Genomic DNA, 25,875 nt, shown 5'->3' on the forward strand with positions numbered 1-25,875 from the left:
GTCCTTATTTTAATCTCCCGTGGAGTCGAGCACAAGGCACATTAAGCTTCTGCTTCAGAAGATGCTGGTGTATAAATGAGAAACTATATTTAGCTTTAAATTTAATTTAAGTAAAAAAAATTTTTTTTTTTTAATTAGCTGCGCAGTGTAGGCATGATAAATGTCCCTGCCAAATAGAAAGAAACGAAAGGTACAAAACTCAGGAGTAAGGTACAGAGCTGAGGGAGTAAGCTAAGGGCAGGTTTCTGTTTTCAACCCAGCACTATAATACCTGATTCTACTCATCAAGCTCCTGATTGAAGACCCATGATTAGTTCATTAGTAGACTCAGGTGCTGTAGTGCTGGGGCTAAAACAAAAAACATGCACCCACACTGGCTGTTTTTGGGTAAGATTGGACACCCCTGGTTTAGGTGATTTTTATGCAGGAGTTCCTTATTCTCTGGTGAAATGAGTGGTCTTCTTTGAATCACTCTCCCGAGTCAGCCTATTTGTGCTCACTTCTCCCGTGAGCCCAGAAAAAGAGTTATTCCCAAAATTCCAGTCAGGCTGCAGAACCCGGAAGAGTTAGTCCCAAAATCCCAGTCAGGCTGCAAGGGAGATGGGAGCGGAATCTTCAGTTACTCCATTTTTTATTTTTATTTTTTTTAAAAAGCAGAGAACTTTCAAAAGACGTCATTAAGCTAGCAACATTAGCGCTTAGCACCCGTGCGGACGAACGCAGGGAGTGGGTAATCGCACCTCGCGGATCTTCCCCCCCCCCGGGCCCCGTTTCTCTTCTCCCTGCTCTCGGCCACGGGCCCGCGGACTCCGCCGCCTGGTGCACGTTTAAAAGCCGACCCCTTTAATCTGCTCGAGCAGCCCGTCCGCCCTCGAGCCGTCATCACCGCCAAAAAGCTTTTTTTACAGCGATCAGAGGCGAAGTTCTGAAGTGGTGCTCGGGGAGGCTGTGTTTGGACAGCGAAGTCACCGACGACTTGTTTTCTGGGGCGAGAGAGAGCGAGGGAGGGAGGCGAGGAGGAGAGGCGAGGGGGGGGGGCCCTAATTTCGTCTGGGGAGAGCAGGCCGCTTTTCTCTGACCCCGGCTTTGCCACAGCGTGTTGCTGGAGGAAGAGGGTTTTGATTGGCAGCCAGTGAGCAGCCACACACAGGCAAGATCAAACGCACATATCTGAGATGCTTTTACTCTTCAGACGCTCGTAAAATCTTAACACAAACATGTTCATGTAGCCAAATTATGTTTTGAATATTGACAAAAATAGTTTTTTTTTTACTGTCAGCAATCTTCAGGAATTTTACTGGGTAAAAGTATTGTAAATCAAATATGAAACCCAAGACTGCGCTCAGTTTCTAAGACTGTGAGCTCAGTCTCTCAGACTCTGTGCTCAGTCTCTCAGACTCTGTGCTCAGTCTCTCAGACTCTGTGCTCAGTCTCTCAGACTCTGTGCTCAGTCTCTCAGACTCTGTGCTCAGACTCTCAGACTCCGTGCACAGTTGCTCAGACGTGCTCAGTCTCTCAGATTCTGTGTTGTCTCTCAGACGTTTAGCCGTACTTAAAAAAAAAAAAACTTTACAGACCCCCCCCTTCCATGAGGATATTAAAGATGGGGGTGGGGGGGGGTGTTTATCAGGGGAACAGGAACAGCTAATCAAGAGGGCCAACTGCACGGGTGTGCCACCAGGAAACAATAAAAGAAAGGGGAAGAGTGCAGTCAAGGGCGTTCAGGAGAGGACAAACAGTGCACACGCATCTCCACCGCTGCCAAACAGTCTTCTTCTGGAGGGACCGGGCCTCACAAGCAAAATGGCTACAGGAAAAACATGCTTTCTGAGGTAAACAGAACACCCTTTCTGAGTGGAGAGGAAACAATGCCTTCTCCAGACTTCCTCCACGCAGCAACTTCATCTCACAAACACGTGGGATTTCCGGGTGGTGGTGCAGACTGAAAGCTCGCCACGACGGTCTGAGATTTCCAAGCCCATAAACAGCTTAATCCTGGTCCAGGAAGAGCAGAACTGTTGGCGGGACCAGAGAACAGCGCTACATACAGCACACTTAAACGCACCGGAGGAGTCATCTCACAGACCGAAACAAAACACCTAACCCCTAACTGCTCCCAACGAGCTGATTGGTACCTTGCATGGCAGCCTTTCACCATTGGTGTGTGTGAGTGTGTGTGTGTGTGTGAGTGGGTGAATCTGAGGCATCAATTGTAAAGCACTTTGGATAAAAGCGCTACATAAATGCAGGCCATTGACCGTTCACCAAACAGGCTCTCCTCCCTGGCCTGAGCATACTGGTTTACCGGAGACTCTACACAGATAATCAGGGCTGTGGAGTCCACAATCCACCTCAAACAGACATCAGTATGTGCAGAGGACAGGCAGGCTGGTAGAGCCAAGAGAGAGAGAGAAAGAGAGAGAATAGCTGAAACAGAAACATGGAGAGAGGTGCAGAAAGAGAATGGTAGAAATAGAAAGAGAGATAAAGAGAGGTAGATGGAAAGAGAGAGAGAGAGAGAAAGAGAGAGAGAGAGTTCCTGTTTGACACTGGTAAAGATGCAGTGGACTCTCTCTCTCCCAGAGGGATGAGTGACTCCTCTCTTCTCTCTTTCACCAGGAGGAAAGCGGGACTGTTCCCCTCTCCCGTCCTGGAGGAGCTGGGGGCCGCCGGTGCAGGAAAGGTGACTGGGGGCGGGCTCTTCCTCTTTTTGTTTTTAGGGAACAATGCTGATTCATCACGTTCACTCACCACAACACAAGCACCACTGCCCCATGGCATTCTGGGAATGTGCCAAACTGCTGCCCCGATTTGCCCATATTCAAATACAGTAATAACAACAACAACAATAATAATAATAAATATTATTATTATTATTATTATTATAATAAAAGGAAATAAGTATGTTCATATACCCTCAAAACTGAAAAACATGGATTTCTCCTACAATGGTTTCTTTTTTTTTTTTCTTTTTTGAGAGAACTTCTTAAAAAAATACAAAAATAGGGAAGTGATGAATGAGTGCGTGTGCCCAGAGACCGCAGTCCTGGGTACGGCTAAACGGCCCCTTTCCCACCAAAAAAAGCACTGATTTATAAACGTGCACCACAGCAGGGCGAGCGACCCTATCTGACTCCCAGCAAAGGGGACTACCAATCAGAGCTCCGCCCTCTCTGAGGTAAGACTCCGCCCCCGTCTATCCTTCTCAGACGGAAGACTCCACCCATGTCCGAGAGAAGACCCCGCTCTCTCTGAGGGGAGGCTCTGCCCCCCTCTGTCCTCTCAGAAGTAAGTCTCCTCCTTCTCCGAGGGAAGTCTCCGCAAACAGCAGGAAGTCGTCCCCCCCCAAACCTCCCTCCGTCCCCCCGCCCCACTCCCTCGTCCCCCGAGTAGGACCTCCCACTGTCTGCGGCCTAATTATGGAGGGGAACGCGCCATCCGTCCGCCGTGAGAATGGCGACTCTGATAAACGAGAGAAACAGAGTCTGACAGCGGCTGACCTGTGGGGGAGGGGGTGCGGGGGTTAGGAATCTTTCCAGCGGGTTAAAACAGGCCCCTGGAGGGGCTGGGGCTGGGGCTGGGGGCTGGGGGGGGGGGCAGTTCCCTTCATACATCCTGAGCTTTATCGACATCAGACATCGTACAATTCCACATGCCGTAACGCCAGTTCCCACAGCCGACTCCGTACCACGCATGTGTATCCTGCTCTGCTGCGGCTAATTCTTACTGAAGTGAGCCCGGGTCCGAGTGCATTTCCCTCTGAACCGCAGTCAGATTTTAGCATTCAACTGCACTGAATAGTTTTTCCATGCCAACCCCCTCTTTTATTCTGAAAAAAAACACAAGGACAGGAAAATGCCTCCCCTGTCAGGAGCATTTGTCCCTTCTGTTCTCTCACAGGGGGAGATAGCGAGCGCTCCTCCACTCTTCTCTGATGAATGGCCTTCTTAACGTCGCGCACCAGCAGGTCTCATAATGGTGTTTACCTGCCGCAGCGTCCAATATTCCAGTGATGGATGACTCAGCTCCGACACGGACCGGGGGAAGGAGCCGGATACAGACACACTTCTGAGGGAGTCTGAGACACTGAGCACAGAGTCTGAGACACTGAGCACGGAGTCTGAGACACTGAGCACAGAGTCTGAGACTGAGCGCAGAGTCTGAGAGACTGAGCACAGAGTCTGAGACTGAGCGCAGAGTCTGAGAGACTGAGCACGGAGTCTGAGACACTGAGCACAGAGTCTGAGACACTGAGCACAGAGTCTGAGACTGAGCGCAGAGTCTGAGACACTGAACACAGAGTCTGAGACACTGAGCACAGAGTCTGAGACACTGAGCACGGAGTCTGAGACTGAGCCTGAGAGACTGAGCACGGAGTCTGAGACACTGAGCACGGAGTCTGAGACTGAGCCTGAGAGACTGAGCACAGAGTCTGAGACACTGAGCATGGAGTCTGAGACTGAGCGCAGAGTCTGAGACACTGAGCACGGAGTCTGAGACTGAGCCTCAGAGACTGAACACAGAGTCTTAGAGACTGAACACAGAGTTTTAGAGACTGAGCACAGTGTCTGAGAGACTGAGCACAGAGTCTGAGAGACTGAGCGCAGACTGAGCACAGAGTCTGAGACTGAGGGCAGAGTCTGTGAGACTGAACGCAGAGTCGGAGAGACTGAGCACAGAGTCTGAGAGTACAGCCTGGGCACAGAGATCTGAGAGACTGAACGCAGAGTCTGAGAGACTGAGCACAGAGTCGGAGAGACTGAGCACAGAGTCTGAGAGACTGAGCGCAGACTGAGCACAGAGTCTGAGAGACTGAACGCAGAGTCTGAGAGTACAGCCTGAGCACAGAGATCTGAGAGACTGAGCTCCTTGATTTGCATGCCAACAGTAAGTTGTGATCGACCGGATGTCTTGCAGTAATGGGGGGAAAGTAAACGCTAGAACAACTCTCAGTTCCACCTGCCTGCACTGGGGCTTCTATTTAAAGCCATGGTTAAGGGCTCAACCCGTCTTTTAAAACATATCCGATTTTGGCAGGACTTCAGTTCCCACAAAGACCTGCCTCGTTCAAATAATACATTCATGTACAGCAACAGGATTACTGTCTTCTGGGGACTCACCGCATATTGGATTTTCATAGATGCTATTTTTTTTTAAATCACATTTCTCATGCGGTAAGCACATTACCTTTACACGAAAGACGGTTTGAGAGTGTGTTGAAACACTGAAAGGCATGCTGGGAAGCTCGTCTCCTGGCGTTTCGGGACTTGTTTAACGGGCTGCGTTTTGGCTAAATGAAGGTACAGTAAATTGGGTACGCGCCCGTACATTTATCACGCGCAGCCATATAGACCTGTTGCTAAGAGACCAGCTCAGCGGGAGGGCCAGGGAGTACATCTTTGCCATTTGGCGGTAATACAGCAAACCTCACGAACGCGCCGACTCCGTGCACAAAACCAGGATTACTAGCGCACAACGTAAAATCTAACGCATTTATTTATTTATCTATTCGGTTTCTTTGTTTGTTTTTTGAGGTTATATTACCTCCCGTACAAGTTGAAAAAAAAAACTTCTATTTCAACATGAAAGCGGACCACAACAGCAAGCTGCTGCAAAACAAATTTATCATCAGGCAGACCAGTTGTTGAAATAAATATGTACAAACACAACTATTGATCATCTTCTGACGGCTGGTGTTAGTTTGGCCGTCCAACCAGACCTCAGGTGCTGCTGGGGGGCTCATCCTGTGAAGGCTCAGTTCCAGTGTGTGGATGGGCCCCATGGTCTGGTATCTGTTAAGGCTCTGTTCCAGTGTGTGGATGGGCCCCAAGGTCTGGTATCTGTTGAGGCTCAGTTCCAGTGTGTGGATGGAACCCCTTGGTCTGGTATCTGTTAAGGCTCAGTTCCAGTGTGTGGATGGGCCCCATGGTCTGGTATCTGTTAAAGCTCTGTTCCAGTGTGTGGATGGGCCCCATGGTCTGGTATCTGTTAAGGTTCTGTTCCAGTGTGTGGACGGGCCCCACGACTTGTGATCTACTTACTCTACCCAATCAAAAGTTAATCACGATGATGAGAAAGGAGGGCGAGAAGGTGAGGAGAAGCATCAGAAAAAGAAAAGCAGACCACAGGCTGTGTGGCACTGCAGGAGAGGCAGCGCGCCCCAGGACACCACAACTCCAACTGACCTTTGACCTGTGCACCTCGCCATCGTCATCCTCGCCACCGACGCCCAGGATCTTGCGGGTCTTCAGACGGCTGATCAGGTCCGTCTGGCTGTGCTTCTTCATGAGGGGGGGGTGCGGTTTGGAGGCCATGTTAGAGAGGTGGGGGGGCGGAGGGTTGGGGGAAACCAGGGCCAGGGGTGAGGGATGGGGGGAGGCAGGTCAAGACTCACCCAACCTGCAGGAGAGAGGGAGGAATATGTCAGAATGAGCCCTACGTTAGACCTGAGTAACAAACCCAAAACCCAACCCTACGCACGCCCCGCCCCCAAAAAAAGAAAAAAACCAATAATAATGTTCAACCACCACACTCAACCCAAACATATCTCAATCTCTTTTTCATTTACCACATGAACAGAGACAGAGTGAGATATATATAGAGCGCGAGAGCGAGAGAGAGGGAGAAAGAGAGGGAGAGAGAAAGAGAGAGGGAGAAGGAGAGAGAGAGGGAAAGAAGGAGAGGGTGAGAGGGGGAGGAGAGGGAGAAGGACAGAGAGAAAGGGAGAAGGAGAGGGAGGAGACAGAGATAGAGGGTGAGATGGGGGAGAGAGGGAGATAGAGGGAGAGAGGGGGAGAGGGAAAGAGAAAGAGAGGGAGAAGGAGAGAGTGAGAGAGGGAGATAGAGGGAGAGAGAGAGTGAGAGAGGGAGAAGGAGAGAGTGAGAGAGGGAGATAGAGGGAGAGAGAGAGAGAAGGGCGTGTTGCTGAGGGGATGTGCAGGCTGCCGTTACCCTGGAGCGTGAGAGGGGAGGGGTGCGCGCATGACTCAGATCAAAACGTTGGGAAATCTCCAGCACTTGCGTCTGAGTGTTTTAACTGCCGCAGCACACAGCGGGACCCAGCGAAACGCAGACACCTTGTCTGCGATTCACACACGTCCTGCCCGTCTTCAGACGAGACGTGTGAGAACAGAAACTCATCAGTAATTCAGAAAACGCGCACTTGTACAGCAACTGGAAAAAAAAAAAAAACATTTCTGCAGACTCCTCATAACAAGTACAACGGTTGTCATTTATTGTTAAGAGAAAACTGCGAAGAAATCGCTCGAAGGTCTCGTTCAAAGTCGAGATTTCCCGCGAGCCCTCATCTGCATTTCGGACTCGATCCTCACACCCCTCCTCGTTATCCATCCGCAATCTGCAGAAGACCTGTGGGACTGAGTCAGAGCAGCAGCATCGCGCAGATCCAAGGCCCTTTCGCAGCTCGTTAATTAGGAGACGGCTAACAACGGCTGGTTCGCCCGGGGGGAGGGATGGGGGGGAGAGGGGGGAGCAGGACGATGCAAAGATTAGCCATTCCGTGAGACCTACGTCAGTCGCGTTATCTTACGTCGCTCCGTGAGTCACCTGCGAAACCGTTTTAATCTGGTACAGGAAACGAGGCCTGGAGATAACGTTTCCGCCAACAGGCCCGCTGCCCAAAAATGGCAGCTGTGATACAGAACGTACTCCACCGTTCACACACAGCAGAGAAAACACGAAAAAAACAACAAAAAAAAAAAACCAAAGCTTCTGTCTTCGACCACAGCACAGCGTGTGATTTCTACAGCTGAGATACACCGCGTTAGACCAACACAGCCAGCCGGGAGCTCGGAAGTATTCAGGAATATTGTGGTTGACCCGTTTTCTACAATTAACACCACAAGCAATAACTTTGGACGGCTATCAAACCGTAATGATTTTTCTTCTGCGAACGTAATTGCTTTGCGGTCACGCTGTGCCAGAGAGACTTTAAAATGATGTGTAGTCGCAAGGAAAAGTAATCGATTAAACGCGGCCGAGTTCAGTTTACCACCACAGTGCAAACGCTGAAGTGAGATAATTACATTCCATAACAAATACTAATAGGATGAATGTTGAACGTTAACCAGTAACTGTGGAGCTGGGCTAGGCTGCGTGTCAATCACTGTTCAAAGCCAATCAAATCAGAAATAGTGGGAGGGGTTTCCTCAAGGAAACTCCCGAAGGCAGGTACTGCACGTGTGGTTATAATGCAGAAACATGATACAACATGGTGCTCAGCTTTGTGTGGGAAATATTTCTGTACAAAAAAACTGCTGGTAAAAAGAAAATCCACAAAAAAACCAGCCTGAGTGAAGCACGGTAGTTGGGTCTAATGATAGAAGTACATCCCATAATATGTGGAGCTACTGGGTGCCGTCAATCACCGACTTGACAGCATAAGAATTTCTCCTCCGCGATAACTTTGTGTTTTTCGAAGCCGTACTCTCCCACCATCGCTCACTGCCACGCCAGTAATGCTAATGGATTTCCTAACAAACACGCGCACAATGCTAACATAATGCTGCTCAGACAGCCTGGTTTTATACTAGCGTACACATAGCGCTAACATCGTGCTGCTCAGACAGCCTGGTTTTATACTAGCATACACATAACGCTAACATTACGCTCAGACAGCCTGGTTTTATACTAGCATACACACAGCGCTAACATCGTGCTGCTCAGACAGCCTGGTTTTATACTAGCGTACACATAGCGCTAACATTACGCTCAGACAGCCTGGTTTTATAGAAGCGTGAACATAGCGCTAACATTGCGCTGCTCAGTCAGCCTGGTTTTATACTAGCATACACATAGCGCTAACATCCTGCTTCTCAGACAGCCTGGTTTTATACTAGCGCGCGCACAGCGCTAACATCCTGCTTCTCAGACAGCCTGGTTTTATACTAGCGTGCGCACAGCGCTAACATCGCGCTGCTCAGACAGCCTGGTTTTGTACTAGCGCGCGCACAGCGCTAACATTGCGCTGCTCAGACAGCCCGGTTTTATACTAGCATACACATAGCGCTAACATCGTGCTGCTCAGACAGCCTGGTTTTATACTAGCATACACATAGCGCTAACATCGTGCTGCTCAGACAGCCTGGTTTTATACTAGCGTACACATAGCGCTAACATCGTGCTGCTCAGACAGCCTGGTTTATACTAGCGTACACATAGCGCTAACATCGTGCTGCTCAGACAGCCTGGTTTTATACTAGCGTACACATAGCGCTAACATCGTGCTGCTCAGACAGCCTGGTTTTATACTAGCGTACACATAGCGCTAACATCGTGCTGCTCAGACAGCCTGGTTTTATACTAGCGTACACATAGCGCTAACATCGTGCTGCTCAGACAGCCTGGTTTTGTAGCGCTAACATCGTGCTGCTCAGACAGCCTGGTTTTATACTAGCATACACATAGCGCTAACATCGTGCTGCTCAGACAGCCTGGTTTTGTAGCGCTAACATCGTGCTGCTCAGACAGCCTGGTTTTATACTAGCATACACATAGCGCGGACATCGCGCTGCTCAGACAGCCCGGTTTTGTAGTGCTAACATCGTGCTGCTCAGACAGCCTGGTTTTATACTAGCATACACATAGCGCTAACATCGTGCTGCTCAGACAGCCTGGTTTTATACTAGCGCGCGCACAGCGCTAACGTCGCGCTGCTCAGACAGCCCGGTTTTGTACTAGCGTGCGCACAGCGCTAACATCATCCTCAGACAGCCTGGTTTTGTGATTTCGGAACAGCTGTTCCCGACATGCATAAACATGGCCGCGGGGCACCAGGTCTACCTGCCGCTCAATTATTTACGGAGCGGCAGGTGGGCAGGTGTGCGGCAGGGGCCCCGCGTGGCACCAGCATCGGCGCTGGCACAGAACCAGCGGGCAAAGCTGTTAGCGGCGGCTCACCAGCGGGCACCAGCGCCGGGCACGCTGCCAGCCAAAGGGATGGGCTCAGATGGGCAGGGTGAAAACAGACCCACTCACTCACTGACTGTGGAAAGCCTGGGTTTTTCCAATAATGACAACAATAATAAGAGTAATAGTGAACTGCGTCTACAGAGCTTTTCAGAACAAGTTCAAAAAGTTTACAATAACAAAACAAAAAAAACAATGCAGCAGTTGAATGTATAAAAAAAGGGACCAAAAAAAAAAAACTTGTAAATTTAATAAAATAGATTAAACTTAACAATGAGTCGCTCCAGTCTCTATCTTATATAAACTTTTAGGGATGGTGCTCAGTTTGGACGTTATGGTATCGACTGCAGCCAACTGGAAAAAACCACCTCAATGTGACTACAAAACACCTAGTATGCCTGTCCAAATGCATTAATATCTGTCACAGAATGTTCTGGGCACTTCTTACAGCACGGAGCACAAACTCCACTCCTGGGGGGGTGGGGAGGGGGTGGGTGGGTGAGGTGGGGGGGGGGGGGGCAGTGTCCGCAGGGCTTTCCCGCCTTTCTGGGCACAGGAAGTCGCTAACGGGTTGGCTAAAGATTCCACTCGAGCTGTTTCCAAGTTTTAAACTGTCCACTGCCCGAAAGGAGGCCACAAAAAAACTAAATGGAAACCCCCCCCCCCCCCCCAGCGGGACCGGAGTTTAAGACCCCTGTCTTCGCAGCGAGTGGGATTTATGATTAAATGGCTGACCCGCCGACCCCCCCGCCCCCACAGCCCCCCACCCCGTCTGTTTGACATTTATATGGGTCGCCCAGGGAAGACGGGAGAGTGCGGCGGGAAGCCCGGGGCCCGTGAGAAATGGCCGCCGCTCCGTCTGCAGCGCATAGGTGCTATCTCCCCCGCGCCCGTCACTCTCGCCGTCGAGTCCAAGCGACCCGGACGCCACGGCACGCCAGCCGACGGAGCCGGTGGCTCCATCCGATACGCGCTCCCGCGGGGGGAGGGGGAGGGGTAAATGGTAAATGGACTGCATTTATATAGCGCTTTTATCCAAAGCGCTTTACAATTGATGCCTCTCATTCGCCAGAGCAGTTAGGGGTTAGGTGTCTTGCTCAAGGACACTTCGACACGCCCAGGGCGGGGTTTGAACCGGCAACCCTCCGACTGCCAGACAACCGGTCTTACCTCCTGAGCTATGTCGCCCACTACATGGGGGGGGGGGCTCTGTTCCACGGGCAGGAGCGGGCCGCTTAACAAAACGAGCTCTTGACGACGCTGAAAGGCTACGATACCGCCGGGAGAACCGCCGAGATCTGTCGCGACCAGAGAACCGGCTCTCGCAAAAAAAAAAAGTAAAGAAAGACAGACAAAGCAAAGAGAAACAGAGATAAAACGCAGGGACAATTCACAGCTGTCAAAAGAGTTCAGCTGCGGAAATCAGAAACCACCGGAGGAACAAAAAGAAGAGAGACAAACAAACAAACGGAAATTGAACTGTGTCAGTAAACAGAGCACACACAGGCTTCAAAATCACTGTCATTACAGGACACAGACACAAAGCCGCTCCAATCCCTCGCTCACGCTGTGAACCGCCAGCAGATGACACTTGTCTGACAGCAAACAGAGACGACTTGTTTGGCCTTCTCCCTTTCGGTGTCGAGACAAAAAAAAGTACACAGGGATGTGATGCATTGTGGGCCACGCATTCAAACCACGATGAGGGACCCACAGCAAATCAATCCAGCAGTCTCTCCTGCCGTGGAGTGGAGTGAACTGTACAGACAGTCGCAGCAGGACCCGTTTGACGCGGTGTGATGTGGTGTGGCGGCAGCGCCAGAACTGGAGAAAATCTGCCACTTCGCTCAGCGACGCCAACTTCTCCAGCTGGTCTGCATGCGGGTGACAAGCAGAATGAAAAGCGCATTCATCCCAACAAGAGCAGCCAAGCCCCGGCGTTCGCCAGCCACACTGCTAGCCTGAACTCCACAGCCACACACTGCCAGCCTGAACTCCACAGCCACCCACTGTGTGCGTTACAACCATCGCACGACGGCCAATCAGCGGGCAGCGGGTCCCAGTGATGTCACAGACACGGCTAGAGCTGACACAGAACGGAATCTGGTGCACAGGGTAGTCCAGTAGGATTCAGATGCAGAGGGTGTTGGGTGGTTGTGGATTTGGACAGAGAAAAACCCCTTTTTTCTTTACACAAATCACTGTCTCCCCTCTTTCTTTCAGTTTCTCCCTCTCTCCCTCCCCCTCTCCCTCTCTCTCTCATACACAATCACACACAGCAGTCTGTGTAAAGAGACAGCATCTCACAGAGGGTCTCGTAACCAGCTCGATAAAGACTTCATAACGAGGCGAAAGGGACAGAGGATCAGGGCTGAAGAGGGAACTCCGTAAACCCTCACCCAGCGTGTGCACTGCTGTTCTCCTCCAGCCTGACCTCGTCTTTAAAAAAAACAAAATTTACCTGGCCCCTTCCATCTGCCTCCAGCGAACTACCGAGCAAGAGAGGGGGGAAGAAAGAAAAGAAAGAAAGAAAAAAAAACCGCCAACACAAACCTCACTTGTCTCTCGCCGAGCTTCCAAAATGGCACCGAGGTGTGAAAATGGCAGCCGTCACGACGACTGGCGAACGGGACGCGCAGGGGAACGGCGAGAGGCGAAGCCGCGAGACCACTCCGCACCGCGGGCGGCGCGAAAAAAGGGGTCGGCCTTCCGGAGTCGTGACTCCCGCCCGGCGCCATCGGGAAGGAGGAATTAAAGCCAGGGAACTGCCTGCCCTTTAGCTAATGAGACCCGGGCCCTGTCACTTAGCATTTAGACGGCGGTCGTTACAACGCCTCCCCCCCCCCCCCATTCAAATCTCAGCTCCTCAGCGCCGCGTGCTCCTCGTCTGATACAGTTGCCAGGCAACCTCCCCCCCCATGGCGCCCCTGCTATCGCGCACCTTTCGTGCTACTGAGGGTCCGTTTCGGCGGTAATGCCTCAGCGAGGCCGGCTTTCCCGCTCTTTTACGATTCCCGCCGCGCCGCGCGGTGCTCAACGCTAACTTCCATAACCGCAGAACGCAGCGCCGGGCGGCCGTTTCCATGAGATCGGATCGCTTGCTCTCGTTCTTTTTTTCTTTTTTTTTAGGGGGCTAAATGGCTTCAGTTTTGTGGGGGGATGGGGAGGGAGGGGGCGGTTTAAGGGCAACAAGCAGCAATGTGCTGGGAAATGAAAGGATATAAATGAAATATGCATGGTGCAGCTGGACAGACAACCAATCAGGAGGAAGCCGAAAAGCTTCTGAGCTCACAGTAAATCAAACTACAGGTGTCTGATGCCAGAACATAAATGAGTCCAAAATGATGTGCCTGATTCAGCATCACCTGGGCACTGGAACGCCAGGTTAAACAGGACGGAGGGGGTCTGGCTGCTGGGAGTACTGTACCTCCCACAGGTAAACGCAGGTTAAAATGGGGGTGCAGGACACCCCTCAGTGACCGGGGTACTGATGTCCGGGCGTTCCCTCGGCTGAGACACGGTGTGAGCGCCGCAGCGGCGGAGAGCAGCTCCTCCGCAGACACCTGGCTCACGGACAACAACCAACATCGCCACGGTAACGCTCACCTGAGCGAGTCAGAGCTCGGCACGGTCATGCCTCCCCAAATTCCACACCTGCGTGACTCAGAGCAGATCCACACCTGTGCTGCACCCAGCAGATCCACACCTGAACTACATCCAGCAGATCCACACCTGAGCTACATCCAGCAGATCCACACCTGAGCTGCACCCAGCAGATCCACACCTGAACTACATCCAGCAGATACACATCTGAGCTACACCCAGCAGATCCACACCTGAGTTCCAGAACACTGACTTCGAATTTGGAATAAACAGTTTTTAAATCCTACTCTTCAAAGGGTTAAACTCATAAAATATGTTTCCGGTCCTGTCAGCAGGCCAGAGGGGCAGGCTGTGGAAATGAATGCAGATATTACACGCATACCACACTGATAAGGGGCGGTATTTTTTGTTGTTTTGTTGTTTGTGCATGGAACAGTTTCAGCAGTGGAGGAAGAGACCCTTATGGTGCTCAACTCCAGGCCTGATGCAGTGCAGTGGATATTCTAGCTTGTGGGTAAATGAGGAGCCTAGATGGACTGAATGGCCTGCTCTCCTCATTGTGTATTCATATGTTCTTGTGACTGTTGGAAAACTGAGGCCTGAGAAGGTCTGGAGACAGTTTTACAGACAGACCCGGCCAACCGTAGAGTACAGGCTGAGCTCCCACCATCGTGCCAGAGCTGCACCTTCTTATCATCATTTCCCAATACTGCACACACACCAACACACACACACATGCGCACACACACACAGACACACATGCACACACACCAACACACAACAGCTACACACACACACACACACACACAGATCAGACCCTACACGGGAAACTGACCACACACATCGACCAAAAAAAACAAAAACAAATAAAAGACCAGAAAATCCCCCTCTCTGAAAATAGGTCTCCATTAATGTTTCATTTTCTGGCTGTTCGCATAAGCCAGCAGCCGTGCGGCCTGCCCAGCGCTCCCCACCACGGCCCCGACGCCCAAGATCTCTCCACTCAAAACCACAGTGGATTGGCTCATTACTGTACCCCTTTGATCTCCTCATTTTCCCCCTGCGTCTACGTCTGAACGAGCAGGTGTCCGACCTGTCAGCGCCAAGGACTCCGCTGAGAGTCTAATTAGGAGGACAGGAACGCGCCCGCCCCCCCCCTCGAATGCCCCCACCGCTTACTACCCCCCCCACCCCCCCACGCCCGCCCCACCCCCGCAGCACGCCTTCCCAGAAGCCCCTGTTCTGCCGAAAGGTGCCACGACCGTGTCCAATCCCAGCAAATAAATGTCCGTGTGGCTACGGCTATCGCGTACCGCAACTGGAACTGTGTTTATTCTCAGCAGAACACCAGAGGCATCTCCATCCCCTCCCCCCCCCTGCCAGCCCCAGGGCAGCTCATCTCCATTTATGGCTCATTTACATTAAAATGGCACCTTTCAGCTCGTTAGCACAAACGAGGCTCGCACGCTAACAGCGGCGCTATCCTGTACCCTTGCCGGGGACTGCATTCACAGCCATCGCGCACACACAAGTGTGTGCTGTCCTCCTCCGCTACACTTCTTGGGTAGCCTGGAAAAACAAAAAAAGTCTCATACCCTGGCTTGACCCCGAAACAGGTCAGATGTCAGCCCCGTACGTCAGAGGAGGGGGTCCCACCCGCCCCGTCCTGTCCCAGCAGAGATGTGGGACGGGGGCAGAAAAACAGCAGTATGACGTGTGCTTTTTTTTTTTTTAGGTGGGTTGCCTGGCAACAGCAACCATGTGCCCGCTGGCTTTTTGACCCAGAGTAAACAGTGTGCAGGGATTTTGCCATTAAAACCCCCCCCCACCCCACAACACCCCCAACTCCCCGCCTCCCTGCCCCCTCAGGAAAACGAGAGCGAGGTGGATCATGCTTGGGGTGTGGGAGTGGGCACTCCGATGCGGTGGGGGGGGACCTCAGATGCCATGGCAACACTGGTAGCACCAATTATTTAGGAAAGGTCAAAGCAGATCTGGGAGGATCATACGTTATGGACACACACACACACACACACACACACACACACACACACACACGCACACACACGCACACACACGCACACACACACACACACACACAATACCCAGAGACCAGGGCCTGTGTGGGCATCCGATCCGCCTCAAATCCTCAGTCTGAGCCGCTCATGGTAAATGGACTGCATTTATATAGCGCTTTTATCCAAAGCGCTTTACAATTGATGCCTCTCATTCGCCAGAGCAGTTAGGGGTTAGGTGTCTTGCTCAAGGACACTTCGACACGCCCAGGGCGGGGTTTGAACCGGCAACCCTCCGACTGCCAGACAATCGGTCTTACCTCCTGAGCTATGTCGCCCCTCATGAACCCTTCATACACCGGCAACATCGCTGCAGATGAATGGCAATTTAAAACCAAAAAAAAAACATCAGCATACGTTCGGCAAAATGAAGAACCGATCAGCTATTTCACGCGATTGTTAGTTTTGGTCATCAGTGACACACTTTCATCGAAAATTCTCACGGATCTGCACGAGTCCTATCAACCTTTAGTGGAATCTGAAGGGTTAAAAAGGTTTAGCATCACGTATCGGGTCTTCTGCATACACAAACGCCGCAACAGGGTTACGGGAGCAGTTTCTATGGCGACACACAGGAAGTTGCATCACATTACGGAACGCAAAGAACGGTAATAAAGAGATGGGCCAGACTGTGCTCCCTCTCTCTGTTCTGTACACACTGACTCCGTATCTGCGGACATCCACACAGGCACTGGAGGATGGTTCTGAATGTCCAAACATCTTCGACGTGTTCTGCTTTGGTTATGTTTGGCGGGGATGAGACAAACCAGGCCTTCGACAAAAGTTGGGCACCTGACACACTACAGAGAACACTTACTGTACGTCGCTTTTGATAAAAGCGTCTGCCAAATAAATTTAATGTAATGTAAGGTCATGTACACACATTTTTTTTTGTTTAAAAGCAGGCTGCCTTCAGGAGCTGTGGGGCAACAACCCATTCCCCTGCCCGCCCAGACCATCTCTTATTCAGGAGGCAGGCTTGCTGTTGTGTGGCAAGACTTCCTTTGAGGGCAGGAAATGAAGTCGCCTGGAAGAGCCCTGCAGAGCCGCGTGGAGGGAGGCAGAGGGTTGCTCCAGCGTGTTTGTGCCACCAAGAGCAATTCCAGGCTCTGTCACATCGACTTACCCGGAGTGGCAGGCATTTACAGAGACCTGAGCTGCACACTGGGAGGCAGAAACAGCTGCACACCTTCCTCTAAATATACCAGCACACAAACACACAAACAAACACACACACACACACACACACACACACACACAACACACAAACAAACAACACACACACACACACACACACAAAACACAACACACAACACACACACAACACACACACACACACACACACAACACACACACACCAACACACACACACACACAACAACACACACACACACACACACACACACACACACACACACACACAAACAAACACACACACACACACACACATATGCGCAAACACAAACACACACACACACAAACAATAAAGACACGCACACACACGCACACACACCAGTGATGTGCTTACGGGCACATTTCCTGCAGGGTCACAGGGACACAGCTGGTTTGCGTTCATCAGCCAGTAAAAACACAAGGAAGCAGGCAAAGAATCAAAACCACTTCAATCAATCAATCAATCAATCAATCAGCCCAGTGCTGAATGAACAGCAAAAAACCTGCAGGCCTTGCAGCTCTGCAAGACCAGGCCCGAGGAAAGCCATCCTGAATGCAGGCCTATATGGAGCTCTGGACCAATCAGAGACACCCAGCCTGTGGGAGCTGGGACTCACAGCCCCCTCCTCCAGTAGTCAAGGGAGGGGGGGCGGGGGTCAACTCTAATTCAGCCGAGTCAGTTCAGGAAATTAAAACTGAAATTACAGTGGAAGCAGGGACCACATGAGCTCTATTAAGAGTTTTAAATTCTCCATCGCAGTTTGCATCACAAGGAACGTTATTCAGTCTGCACTGGGTGGGAGGCTGCAGCAGATACACTCCAACCAACGCACGCTTCCCAAAACCACTTTTAACTCCTAATGTAGAGTTGACTTTTAACTGGGCTGTCCTGGAGATGATGAAGATGGATTAAGTGCAAGTGATATGTCCCATTTTCTCCCCCAAAAAAGACAAAGGGCTCAGTCAGAGTCACATTGCCAAAAACAGTTTGGACAGAAACTAACATGCCCCCCCTCCCCCACACATCCCCCTCCCAATCAGAGGCTCCAGACCTCCAGAGTGGAAAACCCCTGTGGGGATAATGTGGCACTGTAAGTTGGGGCACGCATAATCGCGCCATTTGAGACCTGCTCTGTGTTTTTCCAGCGTAGGTAATGAGCGAGGAGATCCAGGTCCGCTCTGAGGAGAAGGGGGAACACCGGCATGCCGACTCAAAGCCTGCCTCTCAAAGGCGACTTGTCCGTCGGCAGGGAAACCGACCGAAAAAACTGCGGCAGGCGGCGTCTTACGCCGTCAGAAACACGCTCACGTACGCGCACAAAACTGCCGCTACTTGGTAAATGGACTGCATTTATATAGCGCTTTTATCCAAAGCGCTTTACAATTGATGCCTCTCATTCGCCAGAGCAGTTAGGAGTTAGGTGTCTTGCTCAGGGACACTTCGACATGCCCAGGGCCGGGGATCGAACCGGCAACCCTCCGACTGCCAGACAATCGGTCTTACCTCCTGAGCTATGTCGCCCCTTCACCGTCACTCATTCAAAACAACTTCAATCCTCTTCACAGAAAAAAAGGTAATATGAGAAAACATCACCGTGCTACCCGAAGGTGATATAAGGACACAACCACACTGCAAAACAACGGTTTTATAGAATTCTGCTGATCGGGTACGCAAGCTCACAGAAGCCTGTGTGTTCAAAAGAATCTTTACCGTGGTGCGCTCCCTCAGTGACGTTAACATTCTACGCACGGGCTTCACTCATAAAGCCTGTGACCTTGACAATCTGGCGTCAAGGTCAAACATGGGTCAGAACGCAGCGAAAACACAAACACCTCATTTATTCCCCAGCTTTTCTCAGGAGCAATAACGCGATGGATTTTTCCCTACCGCATTTTTAATTGATCGCGCTCTCTGTGTGTCAGCAGGGGGCGCTCCCCACAGAGGTATTGACCCGCTATGCCGTGTGGAAAGGGCAGCTTGAGTGGTAGTCTGGGTCTCTTGAGGACACGTGAAATCAGTAAAAAAAAAAAAAAAAAAACAACAATCGAGGTAAATCATACGCGCGTTAGAATATCTCATTCTCTTTCGATTCAAGGGACGTTTGTTGCGGCGAACTGAAGTTCTTTAAACTTGAGCAGAGAGCATGAAATCGATGGAGCGCTTGTATGATAGGAGCCTCGACCTGGCCGGCTGCTCTGTCCACAGCACAGTGAACATGGAACTGATGCTTCCAGTCCATTCACACCCGTTAAGTCAGTTTTTTCTCGGCTGCATGCGAACAGATTTTTCCTTTTTTTTTTTTTTCCTAGAACGACGAGTTCACTCGATCAGCCAATCCCAGTGACACAGTGCTTCACGGTTGGCTTGGGGATCACAGCAGTTTTCAGGCCACAGCTCGAGAACAACAAGGCTCAGGTAGGGAATAAGGTATACAGGTAGGGAATAGGTTATAAGGAATACAGGTAGGGTATAGGGCGTAGGGTATACAGGTAGGGTATAGGGAGTAGAGTATACAGGTAGGGTATAGGGAGTAGAGTATACAGGTAGGGTAAAGGGAGTATGGTATACAGGTAGGGAATAGGTTATAGAGTATACAGGTACAAGGTATACAGGTAGGGTATAGGTTATAAAGTATACAGATATGATATAGGAGACAGGGTATACAGGTAGGGTATAGGGAATAGGGTATACAGGTCGGGATTAGGCTATAAAGTATACAGGTAGGGTATAGGGATTAAAGTATACAGATAGGATATAGGAGACAGGGTATACAGGTAGGGTATAAGGAATAGGATATACAGTGTTGGGAGTCTTATCCCTTTGTGGAACCGGGACCGGTGAAGTGGTTCATCCCCATGGTGTCCACATCAATGCCTGACAGCAGGTCATTATTGACCAGTAGCACTGGAATGGGGGCACGAGCCAGAAGTCTCCAGCAGTCTCTAGATGTCTCTGAGAGTCTTTAGATATCTCTGAGAGTCTTTAGATGTCTCTGAGAGTCTTTAGATATCTCTGGCAGTCTCTAGATGTCTCTGAGAGTCTTTAGATATCTCTGAGAGTCTTTAGATGTCTCTGAGAGTCTTTAGATGTCTCTGAGAGTCTATACAGGTCTCTGAGAGTCTCTAGATATCTCTGAGTCTCTAGATGTCTCTGAGAGTCTTTAGATGTCTCTGAGAGTCTTTAGATGTCTCTGAGAGTCTTTAGATGTCTCTGAGAGTCTTTAGATATCTCTGAGAGTCTTTAGATGTCTCTGAGAGTCTTTAGATATCTCTGAGAGTCTTTAGATGTCTCTGGCAGTCTATACAGGTCTCTGGCAGTCTCTAGATATCTCTGAGAGTCTTTAGATGTCTCTGAGAGTCTTTAGATATCTCTGAGAGTCTTTAGATGTCTCTGAGAGTCTTTAGATGTCTCTGAGAGTCTTTAGATATCTCTGAGAGTCTTTAGATGTCTCTGAGAGTCTTTAGATGTCTCTGAGAGTCTTTAGATATCTCTGAGAGTCTTTAGATGTCTCTGAGAGTCTTTAGATATCTCTGAGAGTCTATACAGGTCTCTGGCAGTCTCTAGATATCTCTGAGAGTCTCTAGTGGGCTGGGGTGACAGGGCTTTGCTTCCTATCACTCTTCTGCCTGATGCACACTGCTCAGAGGTCAAGAGGTCAGAGGTCAGGCACTGGTGCTCAGGTGACCAGATGACGGCTGGTGACTTGGTAAAGACACGGTCATTATTCACATCTGTTCCTCAAGGCTAACAAGTGTCAGGGCTGGCCGTCAAAACAAGCAGGAAGTCACTAAAACCATGGGGGGGGGAGGGGGGGCTATGTGGGAGCTGTGTGATGACATGTACGACAGCACGTTCTATTAGAGAAGATCTATACTGCACACATCACGTCACACATGTACACGTGTGAGTTTCTGCGAGCGAAATGTTTGCCTTGTTCACGCTTTGTGCACCAACTCGATACGCAAGACGCGATATCTGCTCTCCTCTCAAGTGAATGATGGGTTATTGATCTGCTTTAGAACATGAAAGAGAAGAATAGCTTCAGCATGTCCGCCCACACACGCACACACACACACGCACGCACGCACATACTTGCAAGAACACACACAGACGCATGCACACACATACTCACATGGACACACACACACACATGCACAGGCACACACATGCAGACACATGCACGCACACACAAGCACAGACACACAAACACCAGCGCACACACACACACAAACAAGCACACAAACAATCACACACACACGCACCCAGACACATACACACACACTCGCTTGAACACACACACGCAAACACACGCACGCCAGCACACACACACAAACAAGCATGCACAAACACACACACATATACACACACTCGCTTGAGCGCACATACACGCACAAGCACACACACAGTTTCTTGCGCATCACTGCAGCTCTCACAGATAAGAAGCACATTAATTCCTGGGGTGCTTTAGATGGAAACACTCCAGCTCCACAGATTTTATTCAGAAGCATTTTCATTTCACACCCCCCCCCCCCCAACCGCCTCCCCCATCAGCCCCTCATCAGCATGCTGTCCAGAGAGAAGCATGTGGAGCATGTGCACACCGAAGCAGACAGCACAACAGCACTACTGTTCAGAAAGCACACGCGCAAGCACGCACGCACAAACACACACTCATACACACACACACGCACGCACGCACACACACACATACACACACACACACACACTCAAATACACACGCACAAAGCGCAGAAACAGCGCTCTGGATCACGTGCGCACCGAAGCAGACTGCACAACATAGCTCAGGAGGTAAGACCGATTATCTGGCAGTCGGAGGGTTTCCGGTTCAAACCCCGCCCTGGGCGTGTCGAAGTGTCCTTGAGCAAGACACCTAACCCCTAACTGCTCTGGCGAATGAGAGGCATCAATTGTAAAGCGCTTTGGATAAAAGCGCTATATAAATGCAGTCCATTTACAACAGCACACGGCTGCCGCGGGACGTCATCATCACCGACCACAAACCAGCCGTGCCCGATCACCTACCCGAGGTTCTGGGGCCGCGCACGGAGGAGGGGCCTCAGTAAGTGATTGACATTCAGCTGCGCCTCTCCCATTGGCTGGCTCCATCCACTTCCTGGACTTCAGCCTCTCCCTGATTAGCTTGAAGGCTATGACACGCCCCCACAGCTCGCCGAGCGAATCCCCTTTACCGCCTGATATGCAAGAACCATGAACTACACACACACACACACTTCTAGTCCCCTGGCTGAGTCACAGTGGCACGGTGTGACATTCCCAAGGGGTAGGTGAAGGAGCTTCGGTTAGTGTGGGGCCCCCTGCTGGACAAGAGGGGAAGAGCCAAACTGCGGCAATAACAATAAAAAAAATATATATGAATAATAAAAAAGGTCTTTCAAGGTTCTGGACGTTAGCTTCCTCCTGAGACAGAATATCAAGCATATTAAAACTACCTCAGACGGGGAGAACATCTGAACACACAATTAAAATCGGCACAATGCAAACACAAGCCCATCAATTCATTTCTGCCTCATTTCGACTGCAGAGAATTAATAATCTCTCGCTCGCGCACCTGCGTCTCCGTCTTCATTAAAATCAAAGGTGTTCTGGGTGAATAAAAGAAGCCGGGAGGTTTTTCCCCCCGGCACCAACTTCATGTTCTTCACAAAAAAGATCCACTTCAGAACTGTTGCTAGGCAACCCTCCCGTGACTCCTCCCCCTGCCTGTGACTCGTCCCCCCCAGCAAAGTTGAGCCTCCACAGTCAGTCAGTGGTTGGCGGTCGGTGGTCAACTCAAAGACAGTCAGTGGATCCAGCAGACCGCGATTTCACCGCATTTCGCTACGGTTCAACCAGAGGGAGAAAACTCTCCGCTGCGCGTGAACGGAAATAAAATTCAAGAGATTGCACTTCAAAAAGTGTTTTTCATAAACATAATTTTGCGGGGAAGTCTTCTATTATTCCTTTGACGCTAGAAGTTCTCAGGTTGGATTCCCGGGTGGGACACTGCCCTTGAACCCTAAAGCAAACCACTCTGCACAGAGTAACCACTCTACAGGGATACCCCTGTACACAGAGTACCCACTCTACAGGGATACCCCTGTACACAGAGTACCCACTCTACAGGGTAACCCCTGTACACAGAGTACCCACTCTACAGGGATACCCCTGTACACAGAGTACCCACTCTACAGGGATACCCCTGTACACAGAGTACCCACTCTACAGGGATACCACTCTACACAGAGTAACCACTCTACAGGGATACCCCTGTACACAGAGTACCCACTCTACAGGGTAACCCCTGTACACAGAGTACCCACTCTACAGGGTAACCACTCTACACAGAGTAACCACTCTACAGGATCCCCTGTACAAGATACCCACTCTACAGGGTAACCCCTGTACACAGAGTACCCACTCTACAGGGTAACCCCTGTACACAGAGTACCCACTCTACAGGGATACCCCTGTACACAGAGTACCCACTCTACAGGGATACCCCTGTACACAGAGTAACCACTCTACAGGGATACCCCTTTGATAAGGCTGAAATCCAGTAGTGCGCCGAGCCAGCTGTAGTGTACAGCAGATGGTCTTAGCCTTAGATTCAGCCTCTGCCTCTTTAAGGGGTTCGGCAGCACAGGGATATGGGGCAACATAGCTCAGGAGGTAAGACCAATTGTCTGGCAGTCGGAGGGTTGCCGGTTCAAACCCCGCCCTGGGCATGTCGAAGTGTCCTTGAGCAAGACACCTAACCCCTAACTGCTCTGGCGAATGAGAGGCATCAATTGTAAAGCGCTTTGGATAAAAGCGCTATATAAATGCAGCCCATTTACCATTTACCATTACCATTTACATACATAATGCATGCATGCACACAGGCACACGCACGCACACACGCACATAATGCACTTAGCCTTCTTGGTCTTCCGGCTCCTGACCGAACATTAGCACTGAACCTCCAGTGCATCTCCACAGAAAAGTCATTAAATTAAATACCAGTGAACCGTTCTGCAAAGGCTCCCCCAACGCAGACTCTGGACTAGCCCGTCAAAGCTAATGACACGGGCAGCACGGAAAGCAGAAAACTGTAGACAGTGCGGGCCAACTAAAATAACAGCACGCTCGTCTGGAATTCCTCTGAAGGCAGCCACCGCCGGTGACAACACACACAGACAGCGCTGGAGGGCCTGATTGGAGGTTTCCGGCTGGCCAATTAAATTCCACTCTCCTAACAGGAAAGGGCATCTGTGTACCTCCAACCACCTTACATTTAAACCTGCACCGTAACCTACAAAAATAACCTTTTAAAGCCTGAGGATGTCTGAGGATGAACAGCCTTCTCACAAACCCGCTAAGAATCAATGCCGCCACAGAGCCGCCCTAGAAGAGGAGAAAGACCTGAAGTGACGGCCTACTGAGCGACTAATCTTCCTTTGGGAAGGAGAGAAAAGAACGTCGGCCGGTAAGAGGGGGGTCATTCTTCACCCCTGAACCCCAAAAACGACTGGGGTTCAACATAAAAGAATAAAAAGGTGCCTGGTCACAGTGGGTAGAGCCCCCCCCCCCTCTACCCACCCACCCACCCCCCCCCCTCCTTCCCCAGTGGCTGAGGGTTAAATTCCCCACCATTGCACTCCCTGTACCTGTGATTCTATATTTCTCTAGCCCCCTCTGCACCCCTCCGACCGCATAAAGTACAAAAATACATAGAGAGGGTGGATTGTCCGCTACAAAAAAAAATTATCTTGATCATTCCACTCAAAGTCCACCAGCAGATAAGCCTCCTAAATAACCCATCAGGGGAATCAGTCACAAGGAAATCAAAATAACAAAACATCCATTCATGCGTGTCTGGCATTACATAATATTATATAGCCGCAATATTACAGGACATACCGAAAAACCGCTTGAAGGGCACGGCTACGAGGAGCGGAATGTTGTTTACAACAATGGCTGCAGATTTGATCAGGGGGGTGTAATGGCTGGGAAAATCACAGCGCAATTTACGCTTGATTGCAGCGCTTGTCGCTACAATAGCGGACAAATGGTTTCGTCTTGATTTTTCTCTACAGTCGCACCGACGTCGTTCAAACCGTGGCACAAACAATTATCTGAAACCTTTAACCCGTTGGGATACCGGTGAGGTTCCTTTGAGCTCACTGACGACTGTAAAGGGAAACGATTTTCACCGGTATTCAGAACTACTTGCTCAGTAGAAAAACTCCACTCTCATCTGTATCACATCACGGCACTAAGGCAAACTGGAACCAGGTTTCCAAATACATGAAAGCATTAAATGGGCACAGATGTCGACTTGAAAAGTTGAAAGGAAAAATGAAAAGAAAAATGCACCTAATCTGTAAAACAAAATATTACAACTTGTTTACAATACAGCAGAGTCTAGAGGGCTAGTTGATCTCTGTATAGCTTTCCTCACAAGTTCCTTGATTAAAAATGACACAAAATGAAATAAATAAGTATGCAGCATCATCATATTAACATATCAGACGCAATCTTTGTCCAAGACTCACAATCTTTGCATCAGGCCAATGCTGAAAAACACAAATTAAACTTTTACAAACCAAAACTGACACAAACCTGATATCATAGAGCATCCCCATATATACGATACCAAGGACACCCTGATTTCAGCCAATCGTGTTTGTCCCTAGGGAACAAAACCTCTTAATCGGTTCAAACCTGTCAGGGTGATTGAACACATTGGTGTGATCAATGATTGGCACCAACAGGTGTTTTCCTGTAGGAAGAAAATTCTTTTGATCGGTTCAAACAATCAGTGAGTGATTGATCACTAGAGGTCCGCCCACTATGGGGGTCATGACCCCTCCCCTCCCCTCCCCTCTTTATCTGCTCTATTATAATGCTCTTCACTGTATTTGAACAACACACGTAGCACAGATGACACACTACACATTAAGTTTTCCTGCAGACTGCGATTTCACCACATTTCGCTATGGTTCAACCACAGGGTGAAAACTCTCCACTGCGCATAAATAAAAATACATTCAAGAGATTACACTTCAAAAGTGTTTTTCATAAACACAGAGACAC

At 50.1% G+C, this 25,875-nt stretch overlaps 2 protein-coding genes across 3 annotated transcripts in view; both read right to left on the reverse strand.

Annotated features, from left to right (window-relative positions):
- The window catches only part of chka (choline kinase alpha), a 258,102-nt gene that overhangs the window by 114,029 nt on the left and 118,198 nt on the right, over positions 1–25,875 (reverse strand). The gene's annotated exons all lie outside the window — the stretch shown is intronic.
- The window catches only part of LOC135241743 (tumor protein p53-inducible protein 11-like), a 56,985-nt gene that overhangs the window by 9,350 nt on the left and 21,760 nt on the right, over positions 1–25,875 (reverse strand). Inside the window, exon 3 of the mRNA XM_064312375.1 lies at positions 6,186–6,399. Within this exon, the coding sequence (XP_064168445.1) occupies positions 6,186–6,314 (129 nt within the window). The 5' untranslated portion in view covers positions 6,315–6,399. The remainder of the gene's footprint in view (positions 1–6,185; positions 6,400–25,875) is intronic.

Source organism: Anguilla rostrata, chromosome 16, assembly GCF_018555375.3.
Source record: "Anguilla rostrata isolate EN2019 chromosome 16, ASM1855537v3, whole genome shotgun sequence".
In the NCBI taxonomy this organism is placed as follows: domain Eukaryota; kingdom Metazoa; phylum Chordata; class Actinopteri; order Anguilliformes; family Anguillidae; genus Anguilla; species Anguilla rostrata.